We start from the raw sequence: 24,939 nt of genomic DNA on the forward strand, positions 1-24,939 counted from the left end.
CCCGAAGTGGAAGACTCTGGCATGGCTCCTTGCAGGCAGCGGAGTTAAGGATTGGGTTGTATTTTTGGAACTGTGTGTGTGTGTGTGTGCGTGCGTGTGTGTGTGTGTCTTTGGATTGGTCGCCTTGTTAGGTCTGCTAAAATATTTTCACCAGCAGCAACGGTCAGGAGATATCTGGGTGGCAGGGACAGGGGGAAAGGGGCTTTTCTCTGTTTGCCACCCGGAGAGCCATGAAAGACCACTGGCTTGTCAGGATATGAACACAGAAATATTCAAATTCACTAACTGATATTTGGCTCTAAATTTGTAACTTAATTTATTCTTGAAAGTTTAAAAAAGAAAAAAAAAAAAAAAAAAAAAACAACCTGGAAGTTTCCCGGACACACTCAGAAATCCCTAAAGCGACAGAGAGAAGACGTCAAATCAAGTTCAGCACCAAGGATATGTCCGATCAGTTTTGATGTTCGCTGAAGGTGAAGTCAGACCGAGCCGGAGTTTATCTTTAGCGAGGCAACAAGCTGCGCGGCTTTACTTTCTGGTGCGTTACTGAGCTGCGGTAGGAGGCATGAGCGGGGGTCGCTTTGAGTTCGACGACGGCGGCGCTTACTGCGGAGGCTGGGAGGGAGGTAAAGCCCACGGCCACGGCATCTGCACCGGACCCAAAGGCCAGGGCGAGTTCTCCGGCTCCTGGAACTACGGCTTCGAGGTGGTTGGCGTCTACACCTGGCCCAGCGGAAACACCTATGAGGGGTACTGGGCGCAGGGGAAGCGTCACGGCCTGGGGGTTGAAACCAAAGGACACTGGATTTACAGAGGGGAATGGACTCACGGATTCAAAGGGAGATACGGCATCAGGATCAGCATCGGCAGTGGAGCGAAGTATGAGGGAACGTGGAACAATGGGCTTCAGGATGGATATGGAACAGAAACATACGCAGATGGCGGTAAGATTGAACTTTTGAATTCATGCAATAATAAGTCAACATATACGTACTGGTCAATCTAGTCGCGTGATAATCTGCCAAGTCACAGAGGCCTGGTTAAAGGAAATCCACTTGAAATGAATGAAGGGAAAATGTCAATACTGAAATACTAGAGTAGCTGGGATAAGACTATGTGTGGAATATGCAAATGTAAAGGCAGGGTGTGAAAGTGACTTTATTTGTAAACAGCATCAATTGATAATCATTTTAGCTTATTGTGTTGTTTGGGTGTTGTTTTCCATGCGTTACCATAAAAACGGGGTTGTATTGTAGTTATTTTTTAGCCGTTGTTCATTTACAAGAGATTCATGCAAACAGGACCATGACAGAATGGAAAGCATGTGGAGGTGAGACATGGAAGGAGATCAAAACTTTATATAACCTCAATAAATAATACTTTGCGTCCGATGTTTGAGTGCGGTTGTTTCCAGGTAGACTGACCACCAAATCCTGCAAGATTAATCACCAAACCCCACCGAAGCTGCAAAAAACAAAATTGTACTATTACCTAAGAAAAAAAAGCAGTAATATTGCATCCAAAATCATTTGTTGTAAAATAAAATCGAGACAAAACAGAATTACCAGTCGAGAGTTATGCTTCGTGCTTGTTTTTTAATCTTGTAATCAAATATACACTTAAATCGGCGTGAGCAGCAAGTCTGAAGCAAATCCAAATACGATATTAATGATACCTGAGCACATGAGTTGACTGCCAAGTCATTTCCAACAGAGTCTGGTTAAAGGTGAGATTAGTTCATGTCGGGATTCTCTCAATCATCCTCGTGGCCGCGCGGAGGGAGTTGGAATATTTAGCAAACGAATTGATCGTGCTCGCGCCCGATCGTCCATCAGCCGTGGTCTCCCTCCTCGACAGCTGACTCATCAGCTTTAAGGACAGACCAGTGGAAGTTGTGCAGGGTGGGGTCGGGGGATTGGAGGGTCTCAGCAGATGTCAGAATGTAATAATAGCCTGCAGGCCTCATGCCCTGTTGGCCTCTCAGGCCTAAAGCGGGAGGCCAGGCCTCAAGGGTCCATTGATGAGCGGATATTTCAGGCTTCGGGAGTATTACTACCTTCCGGCTAAAATAAAAAGTTTTGCCGACTGAGCGCACGATACTTTGCCTGAAGCTGTTGCGCAGGCTAACGTGCTAAGCTGGAATATTATCTACTAAAAATACTCCAGATCGTGTACTCATAGATGTGTAAATAGGTGGATTCGTTCCATCACCTCCTGCCGGGGTTGTATGTTTACATGACATAAAATCATGTTTCATTTTAAATGCTTAACAATTCAGGGAATGAAACGGTGCTGACGGATCTCCAAAACTGGTTAAAGTTTCACCTCTTACTGCCACACTTATCTCAGATGTCAACACACTGCAGTTGAATGATTATCAGAGGTGAATGCGTCCCACGGTCAGGCTTAGCCGTAAAGTAGTTTTGGCAACTTTTATGATCAGGTTTGCAATAGAAGGTGGGCATTGCCATCTTTATCACGTTTGTGAGCCAAAGATTGTTTCTTGATTTCCCCGCCAAGCTCTGAAACCAGATTGCATTGTAAGTCATTTCTTGGATATGAAGGTGCAGAATGAAATCTGAGCGGTCAAAACACTTTTATTTTATTGCAAAGTAGCATCTATCTGGTAACTGATCACTGCAGTCAATGGTCATTATACATTGTCATAATTCAAAATATGTGTCGTAGCTTAACATCCTCTGCAATAGACAAATAGCTAAGTGTGGTATCCACATTTGCCGTGTCAGTGTAATTGTTTCACCTGCATTTTTTTATAAGCTTGGATTGGTCAACATTTGAGTTTAACATGTATTCTATTAAACTCCAATGTTGGACAGCTGTAGTGCAGGAGAATACAAAAAGGATCTCCACTGTCAGAGGGATTTACGCTCTGGTTACGATGCGTGTCTCTGCAAAAGGTCATGCCTTTGAGTCTTTGAGACATTTCTGTCTTATTCAAAGTGGTGGAACATCAGACATTTCGGTCTGTTGAACTATCGTAACGGGGCTTTGCTGTGACGGCCGGTCCGTGGAGCAATAAGACAAAAATAAAAGCACGTCTTTTCTGATGTTTGCAGGGACTTTCCAGGGTCAGTTCACAGGTGGGATGCGGCACGGCTATGGAGTCCGTCAGAGCGTCCCCTACGGCATGGCCGCGGTCGTCCGCTCCCCTCTTCGTACTTCCTTGACCTCTCTCCGCAGCGAGCACAGCAATGGCACCGTCCTGCAGCAAGACATCCCGATCATCACCACCACCAACGCCTCCGGTGAGGAGACACCCGTGGCCACGCCCAACCAGCTGGGGCCGTCCCGCGGGGGGTTCGCCCTCACCCTCCAGGTGGACCCGGAGGCGGTGAAACCCAAGAAGAAGGGCCTGTTTCGCAGGAGCTCTCTGCTGGGTAAGCTGAAGAAGTCAGACTCCAGCACCTCGCTTTCCAGCCAGAAAAGCAAGATCAGTTTCCTGAGGACGGAATCGGCCCTCAGCTCCAACGCCAGCGACACCAACTCCACCATCAGCATCGGGGACGAGAGTCTGGTCGGAGCCGAGGACTTCCCCCCGGTCGAGGCCGACATCGACGCCACCACAACAGAGGTCTACATGGGCGAATGGAAGAATGACAAGCGCTCCGGATACGGAATAAGCGAGAGGTCAAGCGGGCTGAAGTATGAAGGAGAATGGTTGAACAACCAGAGGCATGGCTACGGCTGCACCACTTTCGCAGAAGGCGGGAAGGAAGAGGGCAAGTACGTGAACAACATGCTGGTGAAGCAAATCAAGAAGAGGGTGATCCAGCTTAAGGGAACTAAGATCAAGCAGAAGGTGGAGCGGGCGGTGGAGGGAGCCCAGAGGGCCGCCGCCATCGCCAAACAGAAGGCAGAGATCGCTGCTTCCAGGTAAGAATGCCTAAGATCGGACCTTCCCCTGTCTTAGTGAGCATCTAAGCCTCCACCATCACCATGGTGAGACAACCGAAAGCTGTTTGTTTACATATTGCAGGAGAGCTCTTCTTGCACCAGGGTCGCTAGAGGTCCACCAGTGTATTTACAAAAAAAAAAAAAGATATCTTTAGTATTATTATTATCATTATCTTTTTTTTTTTTTTTTTTTTGAACATTTATTAGAACAGGTTCCTTGACAGAGTCACACACATTCTTACAACACCTCATGACAAGATACACATTATACAATATTCTTTATAGGTCACTTATTTCCTCACTAGCAAACGGAAAAAAAAAAAAACATCTAGCTCAGTCAAATAGAGATAATATCTTCAACTCTCCAAATATTTTTTGATGGATGCCCTTTTGTCAAGATATAGGTATCATTATCTTTTTCAGCCCCACAAATCCATCATTAAAACTGAAAAATAATTTGGTAAATAGTCCCCATTCTTATTGTGCTTTAATCACCTTGTTATTTCATTAACCTGCTCACACACTTTCTGATGGCGGCAAAGCTGCAGGAGTAATTTGGGGTTCAGCGTCCAGCTCAAGGGCGCTTCAACCTGCAGACAGGAGGAGCCAGGGATGGATGGATGGATGGATGGATGGATGGATGGATGGATGGATGGATGGATGGATCCATGGATGGATGGATGGATGGATGGACGGATGGATGGATGGATCCATGGATCCATGGATGGATGGATGGATGGACAGATGGATGGACGGATGGATGGACGGATGGATGGACGGATGGATGGACGGATGGATGGATGGATGGATGGATGGATGGATGGATGGGATAGGCTCTAGCATCACCGGTGATAAATGAACAGATAATATACTGTATAATACATGTTGTTTTCTAGTATTCTTCTTCATTTTCCAATTTCCAGCCACCTTTCCCGTGAAGCTGTATTAATTTCTGCTATACTCCTTTATGTCTCTTTGTTGACTCACCAGCTCTGAGCTTATCTCGCAGCCGTGACCGATCCCTCGTTCCGCATCTTGTGAAACAGACGCCGAGTTTATTTGAGTCTCGTCTGATTACGGGGGGGCCGCGGTGGTTTATGCGGTCAAAGCGTCGGGGCACGGTGTTTCCTCGAGTGTTGATGCCGTCGAGTGTCCTCCGTTTGTCTGTGACCTTACAAGGCGGCGGCATTTTTGCCGGTCATCATGCTCAGCACTTGAAATATGCTTGATGTTTACAGCAGCTCTGCCTCCGTCGAGGGATCGCAGGCCTCCGTCCTGACAGATGGGAATCTAAATATTTTACTTCAAGTAGGAGCGGCATAGGAAAATGTTTATGGCGTTGCTGCAATAAGCTCATTTACAGCAACATCTGTCTGCAGGTTCACAGACAAAGCTGAAAACACACGCGTATACCTTGTCTGGTCAACAATTGTCTGTAGATCCTCCACTTAACTAAAACTAGTTGCATTGTAAGTAAATCTACTAATTCTGTGAAAATTCCAACATTATTGAAAGATTAAGTACCCACTGTTGACCGTCATGATATAGTACATTATCATCACATAATTACGAAGGGATCAATCCAAAATCAGAATTATGGTACATTACATTACATTACATTTGGCAGATGCTTTTATCCAAAGCGACTTACAATAGAGGACATAGGGACTGCAAATAACACTTGCAAATACAAGATACACAGGAAATATACAGAACAGTAAGCTTGGGTTAGTGAGTTTTTTTTTTTGTTTTTTTTTTTGACAAAGACATACCCAAACGTACACACATACACACACACACACACATATTATATTGTTGTCGGGGGTAAAGATGAAGCGCGCGTTGTGATCAACGATTGTTTCGATCATGTATTTTTAATAACCGACCGATAAAACGATATATTCCGCTGTTTCGTGAGTTTTTAAGCAGAACCTTTGTAAACAAAGGTCAAGATTATCACTGAATACTAAATCATTCACAACAAGTATATGCATATCATTCTCTCTCTCTCTCTCTCTCTCTTTGTAACATTTGAACACAAATGTGTTTTTGCAAAAAGTGAGTGAGACATGACACATCTGTTCCTGGCTGCCTTCGCACCGCCAATCCGCCGGCGGTGAAGTCAAGGGGTTAAAAATAACATCAACCTGTGTGCTGTGTGTGCCACAGCTAAGCCAAGCCCGGCCTCTTGCAGCAGAGTTTGCTGAGGGTTTTGCCGGTGTTCAGACGGCGCGTGGACATTGTTCTGTTGCGTGGGCTGGCATCCCGGACGTCCGAAGGGGGGAGGGGGGGGTCTTGTGAGGCAGAACGGGGTGTAAATGACGCACGCGCAAGGGGCCCTGCAGGTCGCAGAGGAGCCCTGACTAAATATGGACAGGCGCACTCTTGCTGTATCACAATCACAGGGGAATGCAACAGCTGATTACCCTCCACCCTCCTCCCTCCACCTCACTCCCCTGCCTCCAAACCTATTTTCCTGCCCTGTCACAGACCTCCACGCTGCCTGTTTCAACCCCTGTTTCTCTTCCCACTTATTAGTCCCGCCTAAGTAAAATAGATTTTACACACATTAACCCTCATATTATGTTAAGGGTCAATTTGACCCATTGGGTCAATGGGTGAAATGGGTCAAATTGACCCTTAACATAATATGAGGGTTAAATATCATTGATGATCTGACCCGGTTGATAAACATAAAATCTCCGCTTCCTTCCAGATAACTTTTTTCTTATTGTTGTAGCATTTTTTTCCCCGCTATCGATTGCTGTTTTAATTCCTGAAAGCACTTTAACTACAAGAAGTCCTTTAAGAATTAAAATATTATTGTTATTGTTATGCTCACATGCTAATACATCATGTTGTATGTAATCCAGTGCATCTTTAGTTCTTCAGTAAAATAATCTTTGCCGACTTTAGACCCCAGACTTGAGTGCCTGCTGGGAAACCAGTGACCACGTTTTTTTTTGTGGACGAAAACAGTAGCACAAAATTCTTGCTCTCTCGCGTGACGGATGGAGATGAGCGCACACACTGTATCCGCTGGAGGCCCCGCTTTCCGATCACGTCCCGGCCGATTTTGTGCGTTCGCCACGCTTTGTCGATCTCAGCTGCGCCGCCGTCAGCCGCAGACTGCACATCTCGCTCGTCTTGCGTCAGTTGCGGTGTCAAATGTTTCCGCGGATATAAATATGACTCAATGCAACCAAGCGGCTCAGGGGGTAAAAAAAAAAAAAGGGGGGGGTGGCGTATATATGCACCGCACCTAGCTTTAGTTGTGCGGCTCGGCTTACGCGCCCCATTGCTGATCTGTGCATTTAATGTTGGCCGGCTCAAGCGTTAACATTTGTAAACAAAGTTCACCACTGACCTCAGCTCAGGACTATTTTGCAGGTTAGCTATGATAAATACTACCAGAGAGGCAAAAAATAAATAAAAAAAACTTATCAGGAATGAGACAAATTGCTTCTCATTATTCTTTTTTTAAACCTCGTGGCATTATCGCATTAATGAGGCCGCAATTACCGCTTAATGAACGCGTACCGTGGCGAAGCGGTTTCATTATACTGAAAGGCATCTAGTTGGCTTTTAATAGAAACCAAATTACTCTTTGACAATCTGTTTTGACTCCCTCGTTTTCTCGCTCTCCCACTCTCTCTCCACAAGTCTTTTGAACGCGGTGTCTTGCTGCACAGTCGAATAGGACCCTCCACAAAGATCCAGTGGCCCGTGTCAGAATGACAGAGTATCTCTCTCCAAGTGCCGGACAACTGCGGTGTGACGAAAAACAGATTGTTAGAGAAACTCGGCCTGTCTTATGAAAGGCCTTGGCTGTATGTTTTTATTTACAGCGGAGAAAACTGCAAAGAACCGTAACAGTAAAAGGTACTTTGCTGTTCTTAACGATAAACAAATATTTTAGGGTGGGGATTACATTAGCCTACATGAACCTATTCGTTAGAATGACATTACGGCGGGATTTATTGTATGATTAACTGTAAAGATCTGGTTACATGAGTAAACCTTTCAATTTAGTATTTAGATTTCTGAAAAAAAATGTGAAAATATATATAGTATTTACAGTTTAATATAGTACAGATTGTATCAGGGACTTCCTCAACAGACAATTTTAAACATAACAAGACACTATATCACTATATCATATCACATTATATTAAGATTTACACATGGGCAATTGTAGTTTACATTTTATTGCAGTATATTGATATGCTGAGTAGGTTACAGTCATTTTTTTTTTTGTAGAGTAACAAACCATAAAGATTTACTATAAGCCCTACAGTGTGGATACCTGATCTCAAGGGGCATCAGGGGCACTTTTCCTACAGCTGACATCCCATCCTTCCTCAGCGAGCATCTCCTTTGTGCAGCCCAGAGAGCCAAGAGGGTATTTCGGTCACAGTGTCGGATGTCGGGTCCGGCGGCATAGAAAAACTCAGAGGGTCTGCAGACGAAACACCCAACAGGGAAGCCACTTTAAAATATAATTCTTTTTTTCTTACAAGCATAGAGAATATTGATATTCGATAGATATTAAAGCTGATCGATATCTACCACTTTGGTTCCTTCTATCTGTGATATTAAATCAAAATCTGATGTACTGCGAGCAGTAATCAATATGTTTTGGCATTTATTTTTTTGAATATTTAATTTCTCCAGGAAACACCAACAGCCACAAACAAACCGCTTGTCTAATAATGACCTGTTTACTATACTTGCACTTTTTATTGAAGTACTACTAAGAAGTCTTAACCTCCTGTCTCTGCCTTTTTTATGTTTGATTATTCAGTAAATTATTTATTTCACTTTTGAAATATATACCATGATGCAGTTTCTCCTTTTTTTTTCTTTCTTTCTTTTTTTCTTTTTTTTTTCGATTCTGTGGTCTGTAAGGTTGAACTCCGATTGGCCGATATTTCCGTCCTGACGCTCAAGGACGTGCTAGTTCGTCATTCATCAAGTCGTTACTTTCCGCCCGTTTACGGCTCAGGGTTGCACACTTTCTCCCCCCTCGGTCTCAGCGGAGTGTGTGTGTGTGTGTGCATGTGTGTGTGTGTGTGTGTGTGTAAGTGGGGATAGTGCAGAGTGACACCGCTGATCACCCGCAAAAGGCTGTAACTCACCCTGAACCCTGGAACCTTAAAACAAAGCTGTTATGCCAGTAAATAAGTGAGCGCTGGTAAAAATGAAATGTGGCTGTCGGCACAAACACGGGTTCCGGCTATTTCACTGACCCTTCACCTTTACTGGACTAGAAACTGTATTTTTTTATATAAACCTTGACTGTCGAGGCCTTAAGATACAACTCGCAAAGTAAAGCCAAAATAAGGGGTGTGTGTGGTGAAGTACAGAAGCGCAGAAGTTCCCCTGATCCCGAATGTCTGGCCGCAAATATTCACACCAGATATTTTCCCCTTTCGATGCAACGGGGAGGAAAATTATTCCTGCGCGCCGTCGCCGCGATGTCATAACAAGCGGCGTCGAACGCTACAATCAGTCATCGGATCCTTTACTTTCCAGCGAGGAGTTTGCCCAGTTCAACAGGGGAAGGGCAGGCGTGTATTCGGGTTTAATCGGCGTCTGGCTAATGGGTTTTGACAGTGGGATAGACCGTTATAGGATTCCTCCGATCCTCCGCGATCGGGTGGACGATGATGACGTTCATTTATGTGCTTAAACACGCCAGTGTGTCATAAACTATTGGAAATTTGAATCTGTTTCCGACCGGTCACCACAGACGCACAGACCTTTTAAAATACTTTCATGAAATTGTTGTAATTTGAAAAAAAAGCCATCCAGTTTCACTAACAATTACTTTATTATTCTCCATTAAAAAAAAACAAAAAAAAAAAAAAACCTCAGGTGCAGATTGGTTGTGGGCGAGAACACTATAATTTTTCAAATTTATGTATAAAATTGTGTTTGTTTTGTTAGAATGGATGGCTGTCATTTCAGATACTCAGCAGTATCAAATCAGCGGCCTGATTTAATTTAACTTGGATTTTCTGTATTTAGACAGTATTTAGTGCTTAATATATAAATCTTATTTAACAGTCTCACAATTTCTCATTTCCTAATAAGAGTTGCGAAATCTACATCAGCTGCATGAACCCGGCACCAGACGTATCTGACTAGAATCAGTTTGCAGGAAGGCGCCATCTGTCGCCTTTTCCCCCCCTTCCTCCTCCTCCTGCTGGTTGGCGTGGAACCAGAGGAACCGACTTTCTGCCGCGGGTTCTGCTGCCGAACACGCAGTTCTGCCCGCCATCACCTTCATCGACTGGAGGGAAATATCTATGAGATGGGATTCGTTGCAATATTCTGATTAGTATGTAAAACAAACAACACCCTCATGAAGAGGCGCTCAAGAAATGTACATGTGCAGCTCAAAAGTAACTTATGTATTATATTTCCCAACTCTATGTACAGGACTGTCTCAGAAAATTTGAATATTGTGTTTTGTAATGCAATTAAAAAAACAAAAATTACTTTTTCATGATATTCTAATATTTTGAGATAGGATTTTTGAGTTTTCTTAAGATGTAAGCCATATACAGCAATATTGAAATAATAAAAGGATTGCAATATTTCAGTTGATTTGTAATGAATCCAGAATGTATGACATTTTTGTTTTTGTAATTGCAACTTTATCACAATATTCTAATTTTCTGAGACAGTCCTGTATTTGCACTTCGCTTTACGTTTCCCCCAGAAACGTCTTCCCCGGCGGCTAAGCTAATGCTGCGTCACACATGTTTCCATGGGAACGCCCCCACAAGTATGATGCAGAAACCAACCCTGATGTGCATGAAAGTTTAAGAATCAATCACATTTGTTTCAAATACATCAATAATGCCACGATCTACGTTTTTTTTCAAATGTGAATTTTCACTTGCGTTTTGTTTTTCAAGTTTCTCTTTAAACGGCGGATGTGTGCGTGTGAGTCGCGCATTTGTGGGTTTGATTTTAATCCCCGCAGAAAGAGCAGCTGTCGTTTATAAACGCTACATTTCAGCAGTGATGTCAGTGCAAAAACGGGCGTCCGGTGTCGAAGCGAAGCAGACGCGGCCGGTCCCCACCTTTCAAACGGGGAACCTCAAGAGCCTCTCATAAAAAGCCTTGGCTATATTCGGCTCAGTGTAAAGTTGCAGCTTGTCAAGTCTCGGAGTGATCACAAATTGCGCTTCTCTTGTTTTATGTGGAGCGAATATCAATAAACTCTTGGACGAACCTGCACCGTTTTGACCGCACCTGTTGGTCATGATACCTAAGCTGAAAAAAAAATTTAAAAATGACGTGCCGCATTGTACCTGTGAATTTCTAGCCCTATCCTACGTGAAATGAAACCACCGAAGGGCTAACATACGCTAGATGTTTTGGAGATAAGGTCAAATTGAGATGGTTTGGACAGATCCGGGTAGGAGAATGATGTCGAAGGAAAATATCAATCCCCGGTTTCTCTTGATTTGACCGTAAGATAATAGGAAGCTGCTACTTTTGAGATGTTTCTTCTTCCTGTTCGGGGAATCGAACCTGCTGACCAATCAGAAGAGACGTTGTCGTGCAGGAAGGAGACATTTCAGGCTTCGTGTCTTGTGACAGGGATTTGCGGAAATCTGAGGGATTTCCTACTACGCTGGTGTTTTCCAGGTCCCGGCTGGAATTAGGAAAACACCTTCAAGCGTGTTTAAAGCGTGGAGCCGCCCCTGTTGTCATGGCAACTAAGGGATAAATCAGGTGTTAGATCTTCCTGCGGCTTGTTTTGAAAGTTCCCTAGTGTTTCAGGGCCGAAATGTATTTCTTTCCGCCCCGCCGCTCCATCGTGGACGTTTGCATCTCACGTCCACCGAAACGGGCCAACCTTTCTTCTGGGAAAAGGAAGAGAAGGCGATGAGGGATCGGTTAAATCTCGTTTCTCTTCAGCCCAAACCTTTCGCCATTCCATGTGGACTCTTATCAAGAGAAGCAGCGTGATTGATTCGAAGTAAAGCAGTCAGGACAGCAACAAATACATTCAGCGGAGTCTCCAGCTTCCCCTGGATGTGGATATACGTACACACACACACACACACATACACGTCAGTCCAAATTTTATATGTTTATATGTTTTAATACAATCTGCTTTGATTTCTATCCTCTGTACAGCAAAGTATTATATTTTTCAGTTTTTAATTTATTATGTTGTTCATTTAAAGCTAATTTCTTCCAGATACTGACGCTTCCATCTTGCACATATTATATAATTCCTAAATGTTGAACTTCTGTGTCAGTGTGTTTTTTTTTAAACCACAAGACAATATTCTCTTTGTCTTTGTTTCTTATTCAGAACTGTGCAATATTTCATTTCATAACAGCTACACTACAATTTTTCCTTTTATCATACTATTGTGCACTCCTTACCTCACTTGTTACTAAGACACTTATAGTTTTCTCACCTGTTTATTAAGACACTTTATAGTTTCACTGAGACACTTTATAGTTTATAGTTTATTTTTATTTCTAATTCTGCCTTTTTCTTTTTATTATCTATTACTGTTATATTTTCTGTAACTCTGGCACAACAATTTCCTTCGGGATTAATAAAGTTGTCCTTATCTTATCTTATCTTGTATCCGATCCGCTGAAACTAGGATTCTTTGTGTTTTACCAACGATAAAAACAAATGTTTTCTGAAAAAGCAAAAACAATGTGTTTCGATTCAATCGCATCAGAAAAGTAAAAATTAGAATAAAAAAAAAAAATGAGACTAGCAACAGCAAATAATTCTTTCATCCTGGTAGTCTGCAGCTTGACCACTAGATGTCACTATATCCCACACACTGGTCCCTAAAATCCATTATTTATTGTGGCCTTGTTGTCATGGCTCTTTGTGTATCAGTGTGGAATTATCTTTTTTTTTTATAAATGTTGTGATCCCACCACCCTTGTGTAATCTAATCAAAATCGGTGAACACGGTGTTTGTTCCCACACTATCACATTTGCATGAGCGGTGCTGTGTGAGGTTCCTGAACTGCTGACACAACGCTTGGCTTTTGTTACACCAGGCAGGGGATCGCTCTTATCCCGATCCCCCCTCTGCACGCGCCCCATCACATAGAAATATATATAATAAATGCCTCAGTGACTTGACAGAAATAACTCTGTTTCTTTCTCCGGGCGATAGAAGCACAATGTATTTCTGGCCCAGTATGTTAGCGTTAAATCCCCCGTCTGGATGGCTAATAATAAAGAGTGCATTATATGACAAGCAAACATTCTTATGCTGAAAATATCACATGAAACAAACTGTAATTTTTTTTTTTTTTTTATCATTTGGTTCTCGTCTAAGCTTCACTTCACCATCAAGGGGCTGTAAAACGATTACCGTTGACATTCTGACGAAAAAGTGTCGTAAAACCTCTGAATATCTGAACATCACACCCTCTTCGGCGACGACACTTCGGCACGCATGCATAGTGGACGCGGTTTCCAATTTCAGCCCTTATCATGAAAATCATTTCCACAAATCTTTTTTTTTTTTTTACATAAATCGCTTGTTAAAGTGGTCCATGTTTAATCTAGAGACCGGTTTAATTATCCCCGAACAGGACGGGCCTATTTTCTCCTTGTCTAACTCCTGACAGGATATTAATTCATCCGTAAATCCATTTGATGAATGTGCAGCGACAGGCGCAGCGCCAACGCTGACCCCCCCCCCCCTCTCCCTCCCGCCCCTCTGCTGTGTTTCCATGGCATCAAGATAACTCCTTCTAGGATTGTAAAAAATGAAATTTGTGTCGCCCCTCCAGGACGACTCACGCCAAGGCCAAGTCGGACGGCGCTGAACAGGCGGCCCAGGCCTCGAACAGCGAGTCCAGCATCGCCAGGCTGGTGGCCAGAGAGCTCTCCCCGTCCTTCTACCAGCCAGGTCAGTGAATCAAACATGCAAAATGACAGAAACTTATGAGGAAATGTTGACATTTTTGATTTTTTTTTTAATAGCCTGCTATCTAAAAATGGAGCTCAGTAGAAATCCTATGTTGGTTTTGGGGAGTTCTTCCTCGTCCGTCTGTTATATTTTTGCAGAGACGTTACAAAGTGGATACTTATCACTTGTCACGAGCAAGAGCGACGATTATTACTAACCCAATATTACCCTGACTTACTAGATAACTCGATTTGCTTGTATATCAAATTAAATTTCCCCATCACAATGAATTGAAACGCAAAAATTTAGTGTGTTTTAAATACAAATTAATGTGGACAAAAATCATAATATATAAAGATTAATACAGAATATGAAGAAATAAATTGCTTCTTTTTTTTTTTTTTCAATAATCATCATATCTATTTAAATGGTATTGAAAAGGTGCAAATCATCACTTTTCTTTTTTTTTTTTTTGAACATTTATTAGAACAGGCTCCTTGACAGAGTCACACACATTCCTACAAAACCTCATAACAAGATACACATTATACAACATTCTTTATAGGTCATTTATTTCCTCACTCGCAAGCGAAAAAAAAAATTAAAATAGAAAAAAAAAAAAAAACAGACAAAAAAAAAAAAAAAAAACATCTTCAGTCTTCAACTCTCCAAATATTTTTTAATGGGTGCCCATTTGTCAAGATATAGGTCTGTCTGAAGTTGTAAGTTTGCTGTTATGCGTTCCATGCAGTTTGCATCCTTAAGCCTCTGATGTCACTGGTCCAGGGTAGGTGGGTGGGGTTTGAGCCAGTTTACTGTGATCATTTTATGTGCAATTAATAGAAGAACTCTAAGCTTATAGCTTAAATTGCTTTTTAAACTGCTAGGAGCAGGTCGGAGGAGTTTTTCATTTATTTGCTCTAATGCAACACTTCTCTCGCTGCACACGACAATTTATTGCTAAATTCAACTTGCACACTATGCCACATTTTATCATTTAACTTAATTTCTGCACCAAATCCCCACATATGTGTCACGCCTTCTCACAGATGATGCTCTCGGTCACTTTATCTCACAAAATACAACTTCTCCTTCGCTTCATAGCGAAGACACGCACACCTCGCTTATGTTTTTCCATGATTTTCACTGGGCTACCAAGTGGCGGGCGGGGCATCCAACTTTTTATAAATTTCCCTTCACGTGGCCACCTGCGAAATGATAGAGATGTTTTCGGAAGAGCGGAATTAGAGGAGTTTGTTGTCTAACACTGACGCTACAAATAGCCGAGGCCCGGCCGCCTCCTGTGGTATTTTTTTTAGCCAATGGCGGCAAAGACGGAGTGTGTGAGCGAACCCTTTCACAAGGGAGCACAACTGCGTCGACACGCTTGATCGATTTGCAGTGACATTTTTATTCACAAAATTTTAAACCTGCGGGTGAAAAGACCGAAACCAATGGTGAATTTTCCTTACTGAGCATCTGATGTCTTAGCCCTCGGTGTCATTAGATGTCATCTATGATTAAGTTATTAAGGACAACACATGTACAGCCCAACTCGAATCATCATGAGGAACACAGTATTTGTTTACTCTTTATCCCATACACACACACACACACACACACACACACACACACAGTATGCCTCTGTCAGAGACACACACGCTCGCAAGAGAAATTATTTAGATTATCCACTAGCTTGCCTCCCGAGAGGTCCAAGAAGATGCAACAACATTGTGTGGCATTAATTAACAAAAAATATTAACAAAAAATAAAAACGATATTACAAATTCCAAAGATTCTGCAGAGATGGTTTTTCCAATTTCATTAACATTTAATGCAGTTGGTATCTGGTATCACGTTGTGTCTGTTTCATGTTGTTACAATAAACGCTGAACAAGCTGTAAAACCCTTTGGGTCAAAGTTAAAAGGTCAGTGTGCGTTAATTGTCAATGAATTTCACGCCAAGTTTATGTAAATGCAGTTTTAACTGAATCAAAAAAAAAAAACTATTGATTTTGCAGGTCAAAGGTCAATATCACAAACCCCCCTCGTGTTCTTTTGAACCCTCACAGTTTGAGGAAATTCCTTTACCGATACCTGTCCCTCCGATCCAATCTCACAATGAGGAAAATGGAGTAGTATTAAGACGCAAAACAATTTAAACTGTAATTACAAGGACGGTCAGGAAGGATTTGATGTGAAACAAATTTATTCAGTATTTCTTGCCTCTGGATCTGATAGCTCAATGCAAGGCCCTTTTCCGCGACGTGTTACGGCCGCAACAACGCACACGTCAGTGTCTTTATCATGTGAAAAAAATGAGCTGATTACATTTTAATCCATGAAAAGTTTCGCTCCCGCAGGCCCAGATTACCTGAAGAAGCGAGCCGTTCACGAGGCGCTGGAGGGCACCGAGACGACGGAGACCGTTATGCACGAGCCCCTGCTTGCCGAGGAAGAACCCCTACCCACGCCTCCAGAAAGCCCCCTCATGAATGAACTGGACAGCCTCATGCCGGGCTCCTCCCCGGGTCGCACCCCCTCCCCCAGCCCCGGCATCATAAGCAAGGAGGACCCCAAACTCCTCAGTCCAGGAAGCTGGAACGAAGACAAGACTGGTAAAGGTGGCGGCAAAGGCGGCAGTAAACCAAACAGCAGACCCGGCAGTCGCCCCGCCACCCCCTCGATTCCTGCACCCGCACCAGAGGGCGGCGGGACCCGGGTCCCCTCCCGGACCCCCAGCCGCCAGAGCAACAAGAACGAGCAGGGCTCCGACCTGGAGATCAAGCCCTTGCAAAAGTTTGACTCCGAGTCGAAAGCCGCGAGTGCGAATCCTCCCGTAAAGAACAGCCTCATCGTCCCCGATGAAGAAGAAGCGCTTCACCCGAGCCCCAAAACGCCGTCCAAAGCCGCCACGCCCGAGCCCAGACCCGCTGAGTGTAAAGGCGACAGGGCGTCGCTCGACGGCCGGGCGCCGTCTGTGCCTGAGAGCAAAGTGGAGTCCAGGGAGGCGAGCAGACCTTCCAGCAAAGCAGAGACTAAACCAACGCCGAGACGACAACCCAGCCCGGCTCCGTCTCCGAAACCCGGGCCCCGGATCGAGCCAAAGGCGGCACCCAGGCCAGCGGAGGCCAGAAGTGCGGTCGCCAAGCCTCCCCCGAAAGTAGATCCCAAAGCCGAGGCTCGACTGAAGGCCACCGTGTCCAACCAAACTCAAGAGGTGATGGCAGACTCTTCAGAGCTGGAGGTAAAACAGGAAACATCCCGTAAAAACATCTCACCGGTTTTATTTGACTCCTACAGAACTTGAATTGAATTTGTTTTGTTTTTTTTCTTAAGTCGGCAAACAGCTTTAAAAAACTAGATAAAGTGGATTCTTCCATCCTCTGTTCTCTAATGACGTAAGTTCAGCGGGAGCCTGTTTTTCGAGAATTTACTTTTTCTTTGTTTTTCACTGAAAAGTCGGATTCTGAGAGGCAGCCCGGCGAGCGTGATTTATGACTTTGCAAATTTCTTTGGAGGCAATCCCAGTCCAATATCCAGCCCTGCCCAAGTGGGAGACAAAAAGGATCGCTTCACAGCAAGAATTTCAATTTGGACTGTTAGCAAACATGACTTCAGACAGACTTACAGAGTTTGGAGAATTTTTTCCATCACCAAGTTGAGGGTCTTTACACAAAGTACTATTGATCTGATCTAATCAATCAGCGTCCATTCACCGAATTAAGCGCGTTCTCTCTCTCTCCAAGGGTCCGAACACCATCATGATCTGCATGGTGATCCTGCTCAACATCGGCCTGGCCATTCTCTTCGTGCACATCTTGTCATGAGACGCTCACACCCCTCAGGTAACGAGACGCCAGGCCCGCAAAGCATCGCGAGTGAGTTCCGACCTGCAGGAGGTCACATTCAGTTGGGAAATACCATTTATGATCAAAAGTGGGGGGGGGTTAGAATGAAAGCACCTTTAAATCCATCAATACAATTGCATTATGTCTTGAGTTACATGTGAAAATTCACAAAAAAAAGTCACCCATGTTTTGAAAAAAGGAAATAAATTACATTATTTAGACTGTTGTAATATGCATATATCATTTCAAAACTTCCTTGAACCGCTGCCATTGGTATGTGCCTGTTTGCGTACGTGTGCATGGGTGTGTTTGTTGCATATCCAAGCGGGTGAGTCTGTAGTCGATGATAAAGAGGTTACTGCATTTCACAACGTGTTTTTGAAAATAATGGAGATGCAGTTTTAAAAAAAATGCTTTATTACACCCAAGAAGATGGAACAAAACAAAACGAAACGCTTCTCCCCGCAGGTCAGCAGCAGCATCGGGGGGTGAGACGGCCTGCCTCTGCGTCCATCAGGACCTGCAGATCTCCGATACATCGGGGGGGAGGGGGGGCTCATGCAGAAAAGCAACAGCTCTTCCCCAGGTTTTATCGCCGGCGTAACTGTGTGAGGCTCTGCGAACATCCCGTCTTTCCCCGAGGTTTTGATGAACTAATGAACTGAAATTCAGCATACCTGGACATGGCATGTGGGGTTAGGAAGTTGGGGGGGTGCGGGGGGGTGAAGTCCCAGTGCTCACGCCGGAGGTACAGGGCGACACGCAAATTCTAAATTGGATTTGTTTCGATACGATCACGGTGTCAAACTCTTTGCAGAAAGTTTTTTTTTTTTTTTTTTTTTTTTTTTAAAGCTAAAATCCCAGAATGGCAAAATCTGACCAATCGGACAGACTCAGCAGTGAAATCTGAAGATCCTCCTGGAACTGTTCTCATTCCCAGCTCAATGTCAAAAATCAAAACAAAAATCTTTTGTTCAAGTTTAGCCCACACTTTCTTGAAGTTTCTGTTTACAGTATTTATCCCAGTTACTTACATTGAAGTCAGTTAGCTTATGAACTTGCATTCTGTCTAATGGCCAGCAGGGCGGCGCCATTCTTCTCACTTGATTCATTCATCGTGTTTCCGACGTTTGGTCTCAGTCGCTGCTGCAAATCCCATTCGGTGCTGCGTGAGGTTATTTTGATTCGTGTTTTGCGTCTTTGTAAACATTTTAAGAAAGAATTAGATGTTCCAGATCTGTTGCAAAGCTTGAGCTGTATCTCCGTCGTGCAGCTTTCATCCAAATACGGCAGGGGGAGAGGGTGATTTAAAAAGAAATTGTCAAGTAAGATGGCCGATGCAAACCGAAGGCTTCAAATGGGAAATGTGCAAAGAAGGGAACGTCACGCGCGGACAGTTTCTTCCCGCCGGTCACCTCCTTCGAACAGAACCACTGGTGCAAAGCTGTCAGGAGTGACGGGGGCCTCGTGACACGCTGGGAATGAGAACACACTGGAGCTGTTTAGATACAAACAGGCTAAAGGAGAGGTTTGAACCATTTCTTCCAACCCATCATTTTGATTATACATCGTCTAATGTGTGTGTGTGTGTGTGTGTGTGTGTGTGTGTGTGTGTGTGTGTGTGTAAGGGGGGTGAAACACTTATAATAGGTTGCATTCTGAAAATGAATAGTGACCTTTGTAGGAGTCTGACACTCCTGTCAGGCCTTGCATTTATCTTTTTTTTTCTCTCTTAAGAAGAAATCCAGAATTCGTCCTGGACGATCCGGAGTCGAGGTTTGACGTTTTAGCTACACTGTGAAATTTGAAGTTCTCACGGGGATTCACGTGCCTTTACTGTCGTTATGCAACACCGGATGTCAAGAGCTGGCCAGCCAAAAAGGAGAGAGGAAACGGGAAGCTTTGAGCGCAAGTGTTGTTGCTAGGTGTGTGTGTGTGTGTGTGTGTGTGTGTGTGTGTGTGTGTGTGCCTGCTACCTCCAACATGAAATACAGTTGGCCCCCGAGGTGGTTCCACATGTATGTTTCGCAATGAGATGTGATGAAATCTGAGGGAACGTTGCAGCGAGGTTGCGGATTTACAACGCAGGGGTAATTTCCGCACAATCAAACGGTAGACTCTCGCCCTTAGAAATGACCCGAGAGTGAATTGGTGCAACCTGATGTTTATTCAAATACAAGGCGTGTCGGTGCAAAAATCTAACATTCGTTCTCCTCAGATCCCGCCACGAAAACACGCTTATCTCCTTTTACACTCCCTATTGGCTCGGCCAACCTCCTTCCCTGCTCGCCATCGGTTAATCTCTATCAAGGCACCTGGCTTCCTATCGCCGCAGCCTTCCTTTTGGTCACACCGCCAAAACGAGATTTCATTTCTAACCTTTTTTGTTCCAACAACTGGGCAAGCTGGGAAAGTTGCTGTTTCAATTCGGACAAAAGACTGCGTTGCAGCTTCCTCTCAAACATCTGAAGTCTGACCGTCCAACCCATCATAAGAGGAGGGGCTTACAATTCAAAAACTCAGACAAATTTTTTTCACTGGGTGGTGAAACATCCTTTCGTCGAGTTGCACCGGCAGGTTTCGCCCTCGGATCATGTTTAAGTGCAGAACAAACCGTTTGACAGCAGATCGAGAGCCATAAGGGAAGGTGTTGGGAGTGAAGAGTATTTGTCGCTTTTACGGTTTCATGTTAAGACGTAGCAAAAATTGTCCACATCTTTCTGTCACCCTATATTCAGGGCCTGCTCTACTTTGAGAGCCAAATATTCGCTCTTTTTTTTTTTTGTACGCATAAGGGCACTTTGTGTGGACGTGTTTTTCTACCTTTTTTTTCAACATGCACGTCTTTTCCATACTCAGAAACAAGTGGTAGTCTGATTTTTTTCAACGGATGTGACCCCAACCCCCTAAAAAGATCCCCAAGAGGAGTAGCCCGATAAACCGATGGCCAGGAGGGAAAACTGTCTTACATGAAGAGCACTGGTGAGGATGTTCTCTGGTACTTTAACCTTTAAAAATGTGGCTCTGAAGAGATTTATTCATGTGTGAGGTCAAACTCGCACTCTGCTGGTGTTTCAGCGTTTTAATGGGGGGAAAAAATAGGGTTGGGGGGGGACTTAAAATCAATCGCTGCTGTTTTATAAATATCTTAAGTATTTAGTGTTTAATGCATTACTTTAACACTGAAGAATTACTGGTAGGTGGGCTGCCGGTAAAGTAGAGTTGAAATTGTGGTGTGATGTCACAAAGAAAGAAGTCCCCACCTCCCAAATCCCTCAACGCCACTTTCTGTCCTGACTGTTACTGCTGAATCTGAAGAGATGTGTTTGTGTAGCCGGACCTGGTCAGATACACTGAAAATAAAAGCCTTTTTCCAACCTTTGTTAATCGGGAACACTTCCCAGACGTCCGTCTTGCAGTATCATTCAGAAATCCAGTCAACGATGATTTGAATTATGTATTTATACACAACACCTGTCTGCCAGCGCCCCTCCAACCACACGTCCCATAAGGCCACTATTTTAAACTGGACGGAAGTCTGTCCTTCTGAGGTCATTTCTCACAGAACAGATGAAATTGTCATATCATGTAAGTGATGTATGATTGTGACATTGTTGTCACCAGAAGCAATAAATGTGGTTTCTGGGAGGAATTTTAATTTTTTCAGACATCTGCTCAACAGCACAGCCCCCTAGTGGCTGAAGGTACCCATGCGGCGAGGTCAAATGCAAGGGTTCATTCAGAGTTGTGTTTGTAGTCTGACTGTAGTGGGGTTCATTCAAATTGAATTAATCATGTATCGGGTGGTCTGGTAAAATTGAATTGAGAGGAAACGTTGATTTCGGACATTTATTTGACATGAAGGCACAGATCAGACATCACAGAGGGAAGATTTTTCTTAATACTCTTCTCCATCGTCGTCATCGTCTCCCATGCTATCCGTGCCGACCTCCTCGTAATCCTTCTCCAGAGCAGCCATGTCCTCTCTGGCCTCGGAGAACTCTCCCTCCTCCATTCCCTCACCGACGTACCAGTGAACGAACGCACGCTTGGCGTACATCAGGTCGAACTTGTGGTCCAGACGAGCCCAGGCCTCTGCGATAGCAGTGGTGTTGCTCAACATGCACACGGCCCTCTGGACCTTGGCCAGGTCTCCGCCGGGGACCACAGTGGGAGGCTGGTAGTTGATGCCTACCTTGAAACCAGTGGGACACCAGTCCACAAACTGGATGGTGCGCTTGGTTTTGATGGTGGCGATGGCAGCGTTGACATCTTTGGGCACCACGTCACCACGGTACAGAAGGCAGCAGGCCATGTACTTGCCGTGGCGGGGGTCGCATTTCACCATCTGATTGGCCGGCTCGAAGCAGGCGTTGGTGATTTCGGACACAGTTAACTGCTCGTGGTAGGCCTTCTCGGCAGAGATGACGGGGGCGTAGGTGGCCAGAGGGAAGTGGATACGGGGATAGGGCACCAAGTTGGTCTGGAACTCTGTCAGATCCACATTGAGGGCGCCGTCGAAACGGAGGGAGGCAGTGATGGAGGACACGATCTGACTGATCAGCCTATTCAGATTAGTGTAAGTAGGACGCTCAATGTCAAGATTCCTACGGCAGATGTCATAGATGGCCTCATTGTCCACCATGAAGGCACAGTCGGAGTGCTCCAGGGTGGTGTGGGTGGTCAGGATGGAGTTGTAGGGCTCCACCACTGCAGTGGACACCTGGGGAGCCGGGTAGATGGAGAACTCCAGCTTGGACTTCTTGCCGTAGTCGACGGACAGGCGCTCCATCAGCAGGGAGGTGAAACCGGAGCCGGTGCCGCCTCCGAAGCTGTGGAAGACCAGGAATCCCTGGAGGCCCGTGCACTGGTCGGCCTGAGGGCGGAGACAAGATGGAGTCAAATGTGATACTAAAAGCTTTTTTTTTTTTTTCTCGTGTACTGAAAATACCCACCAGTTTGCGGATCCTTTCCAGCACCAGGTCGATGATCTCTTTGCCGATGGTGTAGTGACCGCGGGCGTAGTTGTTGGCAGCATCCTCTTTGCCAGTAATCAGCTGTTCAGGGTGGAAAAGCTGGCGGTAGGTTCCTGTACGCACCTCATCTAAAGAGAGGGGAAGAGAAAAGAGAACCAGATTGTTTTTTTTATCCCCACTGAGAGGGATTTTACGTCAGCGGGTTCAAGTCAAGGTGAAGACACATACCGATCACAGTGGGCTCCAAATCCACAAAGACGGCCCTGGGGACGTGCTTTCCAGCGCCGGTCTCACTGAAGAAGGTATTGAAGGAATCGTCTCCTCCGCCCAGAGTCTTGTCGCTGGGCATCTGCCCGTCCGGCTGGATGCCGTGCTCCAGACAGTAGAGCTCCCAGCAGGCATTGCCGATCTGGACACCAGCCTGGCCGACGTGGATGGAGATGCACTCGCGCTGTGGAGAAAAGGTAAAGGTTTGGATTCATATGCAAGCGTACCTTGGGAAACGCAGAGTACCCGATGCCGCTTTTAACTCCTTGGGAAACTGCTGTGAAGCTGAAAGTGAAGGTGGTTGGAGAGGAGGCCGGGATAAAAGGGCCTCTTTGTAAAGAGGTAGGAACGAGAAGTCACAAGTTGCTCACACATTCATTTGCCCTCCAGGACTGGGGAGGAGAGAGGACGGGAAAGGGGGGGGGGAAATTCCACGTTAGCAAGCAAAGAATCCCGAGCGCAAGATGTGACTCAGCGAGAAAGAAAATCTTTAAGTTGGCTGAACACACACGTCGGCCAAGTTCTGGAGGTATTTAGGCCAAACCAGAAATCAAATACAGCTGCAGACACTTTGGGCTCCAAGGGGCCCGGTTCACCCATCAAGGATCAGGCATAAAGGCAGCACTGGAGATGTGGTCAGTTTTGGGTTGTTGTTGTTTCCCCCCCTTCCTTTTTTCCTCTCTGTTTAACGCCGGTCTTTTCAGACAGGGAGTTTATTAAATTAGAAAAAAAAAAAAAGGAATGTGGAACCGCGTTGACCTTCGGTAAGTGGGTCAGTGAGTACAAGCCTGCCTGCCACGACTCCTGTCCAACACACACCCGGTCGGAAAAGAAAACAAAATGTTTAATTCTTAAAAAAAAAAATATGTTTATCAAATGTTTTAAAAAAAAGTTTAAAAAGTGCTGGAGGCGATCTGGGGCCCGCCAATTTTAAACCCTGCCCCCTGGTTTTGAAGCGGAAAACCGAGCCGAGACTGGTTCTTTTAGAACTTTCGCCGACTAGTTAACACGTGATGTCATTTAAAAATAAATAAAGAATACAACTCGGTTAAAAGAGTATTACTTATACTCACCATGTTTATTTTTTTACCGGGGATGCGGAAATGGGTCGGATAAAGAAAACAGGAAGAGGTCTACTCTCACAGCAAGGGCGTTAGGTGTCCCGGAGTAAGAAGTAAGTGCGGAAATACCGCCGCAGCGCGGAAATTTATGCAGATGCGATGCGACCACCTCTTCCTCCACCCGCCTCTCGCGATTGGCAGGTTTGGGGAAGGAGCCTTTGACAGGCACCGGTTTTGACCAATGAGCTTTGACATACGTAATGTCGGGGGAACAATTAAAAAAAAAAAAAAAACTTCAGTCGGTCTCTCCGGACCGAAAGACTTACGTGTCTGTTAGTCACTTCATCTTTCCGGGCAAATTCTCGCGGGTTTTCGTTTAAGTGACAATTGACGTTTGAAGTAACATATATATATATGGATTATAAGAGTGAGAGTGCATTAGCTGCAAGCTAGCAACAGCTTTGACATACAAATCCCTCTCAAAATGAACGAGGTAAGTAGCATTTAAATGTTTGTGTTCTGAGTTACACTTTTTCAACCGAAAAAAAAGTATGACCCACTTGTTTTTCAACCAGTTTGTCACAATAATCATACCCAAAGTATGCCGTATCATCATCACCTACATACACATTTCTGTTGTGTCACGCTATACATCGACCCGCCCCCTCGGGGAGCTTGGACCAATCACAGCCGCTGTTACATCTTCACCGGATGCTGTAGCATCAATTACCGTAAGTAGAGTTGTTATCCACAAACTATTAGCATATATAACTGCCCAGTGTATATAAATTGTTTTTACATGAATATCATCCATCCTAGAAGTCGGTGAAAGTATTTCACCATCACATTGTTAACCAACAGACATAAAAATCTGTGTTCCTGGGCCTTCCTCATGATGATGCTACCTAGCTTTCAGCTTCATTTTGGTGCTTGGGTGCCACATTGT

At 44.5% G+C, this 24,939-nt stretch overlaps 2 protein-coding genes across 2 annotated transcripts; one reads left to right on the top strand and one right to left on the bottom strand.

Annotated features, from left to right (window-relative positions):
• Positions 1-150: 150 nt before the first annotated feature.
• Positions 151-21,070, top strand: jph2 (junctophilin 2). The gene is made up of 6 exons (XM_086159854.1): positions 151-944; positions 3,078-3,894; positions 13,720-13,838; positions 16,202-17,085; positions 17,588-17,686; positions 18,158-21,070. The coding sequence occupies exons 1-5, from the start codon at positions 566-568 to the stop codon at positions 17,666-17,668; spliced, it is 2,280 nt and encodes a 759-aa protein (XP_086015980.1). The 5' UTR covers positions 151-565; the 3' UTR covers positions 17,669-17,686; positions 18,158-21,070.
• LOC147227168 (tubulin alpha-1C chain-like) lies at positions 19,188-24,117 on the bottom strand. The gene is made up of 4 exons (XM_086159857.1): positions 24,006-24,117; positions 22,894-23,116; positions 22,645-22,793; positions 19,188-22,565 (listed from the first exon to the last, which is right to left on the bottom strand). The coding sequence occupies exons 1-4, from the start codon at positions 24,006-24,008 to the stop codon at positions 21,588-21,590; spliced, it is 1,353 nt and encodes a 450-aa protein (XP_086015983.1). The 5' UTR covers positions 24,009-24,117; the 3' UTR covers positions 19,188-21,587.
• Positions 24,118-24,939: the final 822 nt, after the last annotated feature.

The sequence above is a fragment of the Fistularia commersonii genome, chromosome 14 (assembly GCF_037954325.1).
Source record: "Fistularia commersonii isolate RoL2024-O1a breed Wild chromosome 14, RoL_Fcom_v1.0, whole genome shotgun sequence".
NCBI lineage: Eukaryota > Metazoa > Chordata > Actinopteri > Syngnathiformes > Fistulariidae > Fistularia > Fistularia commersonii.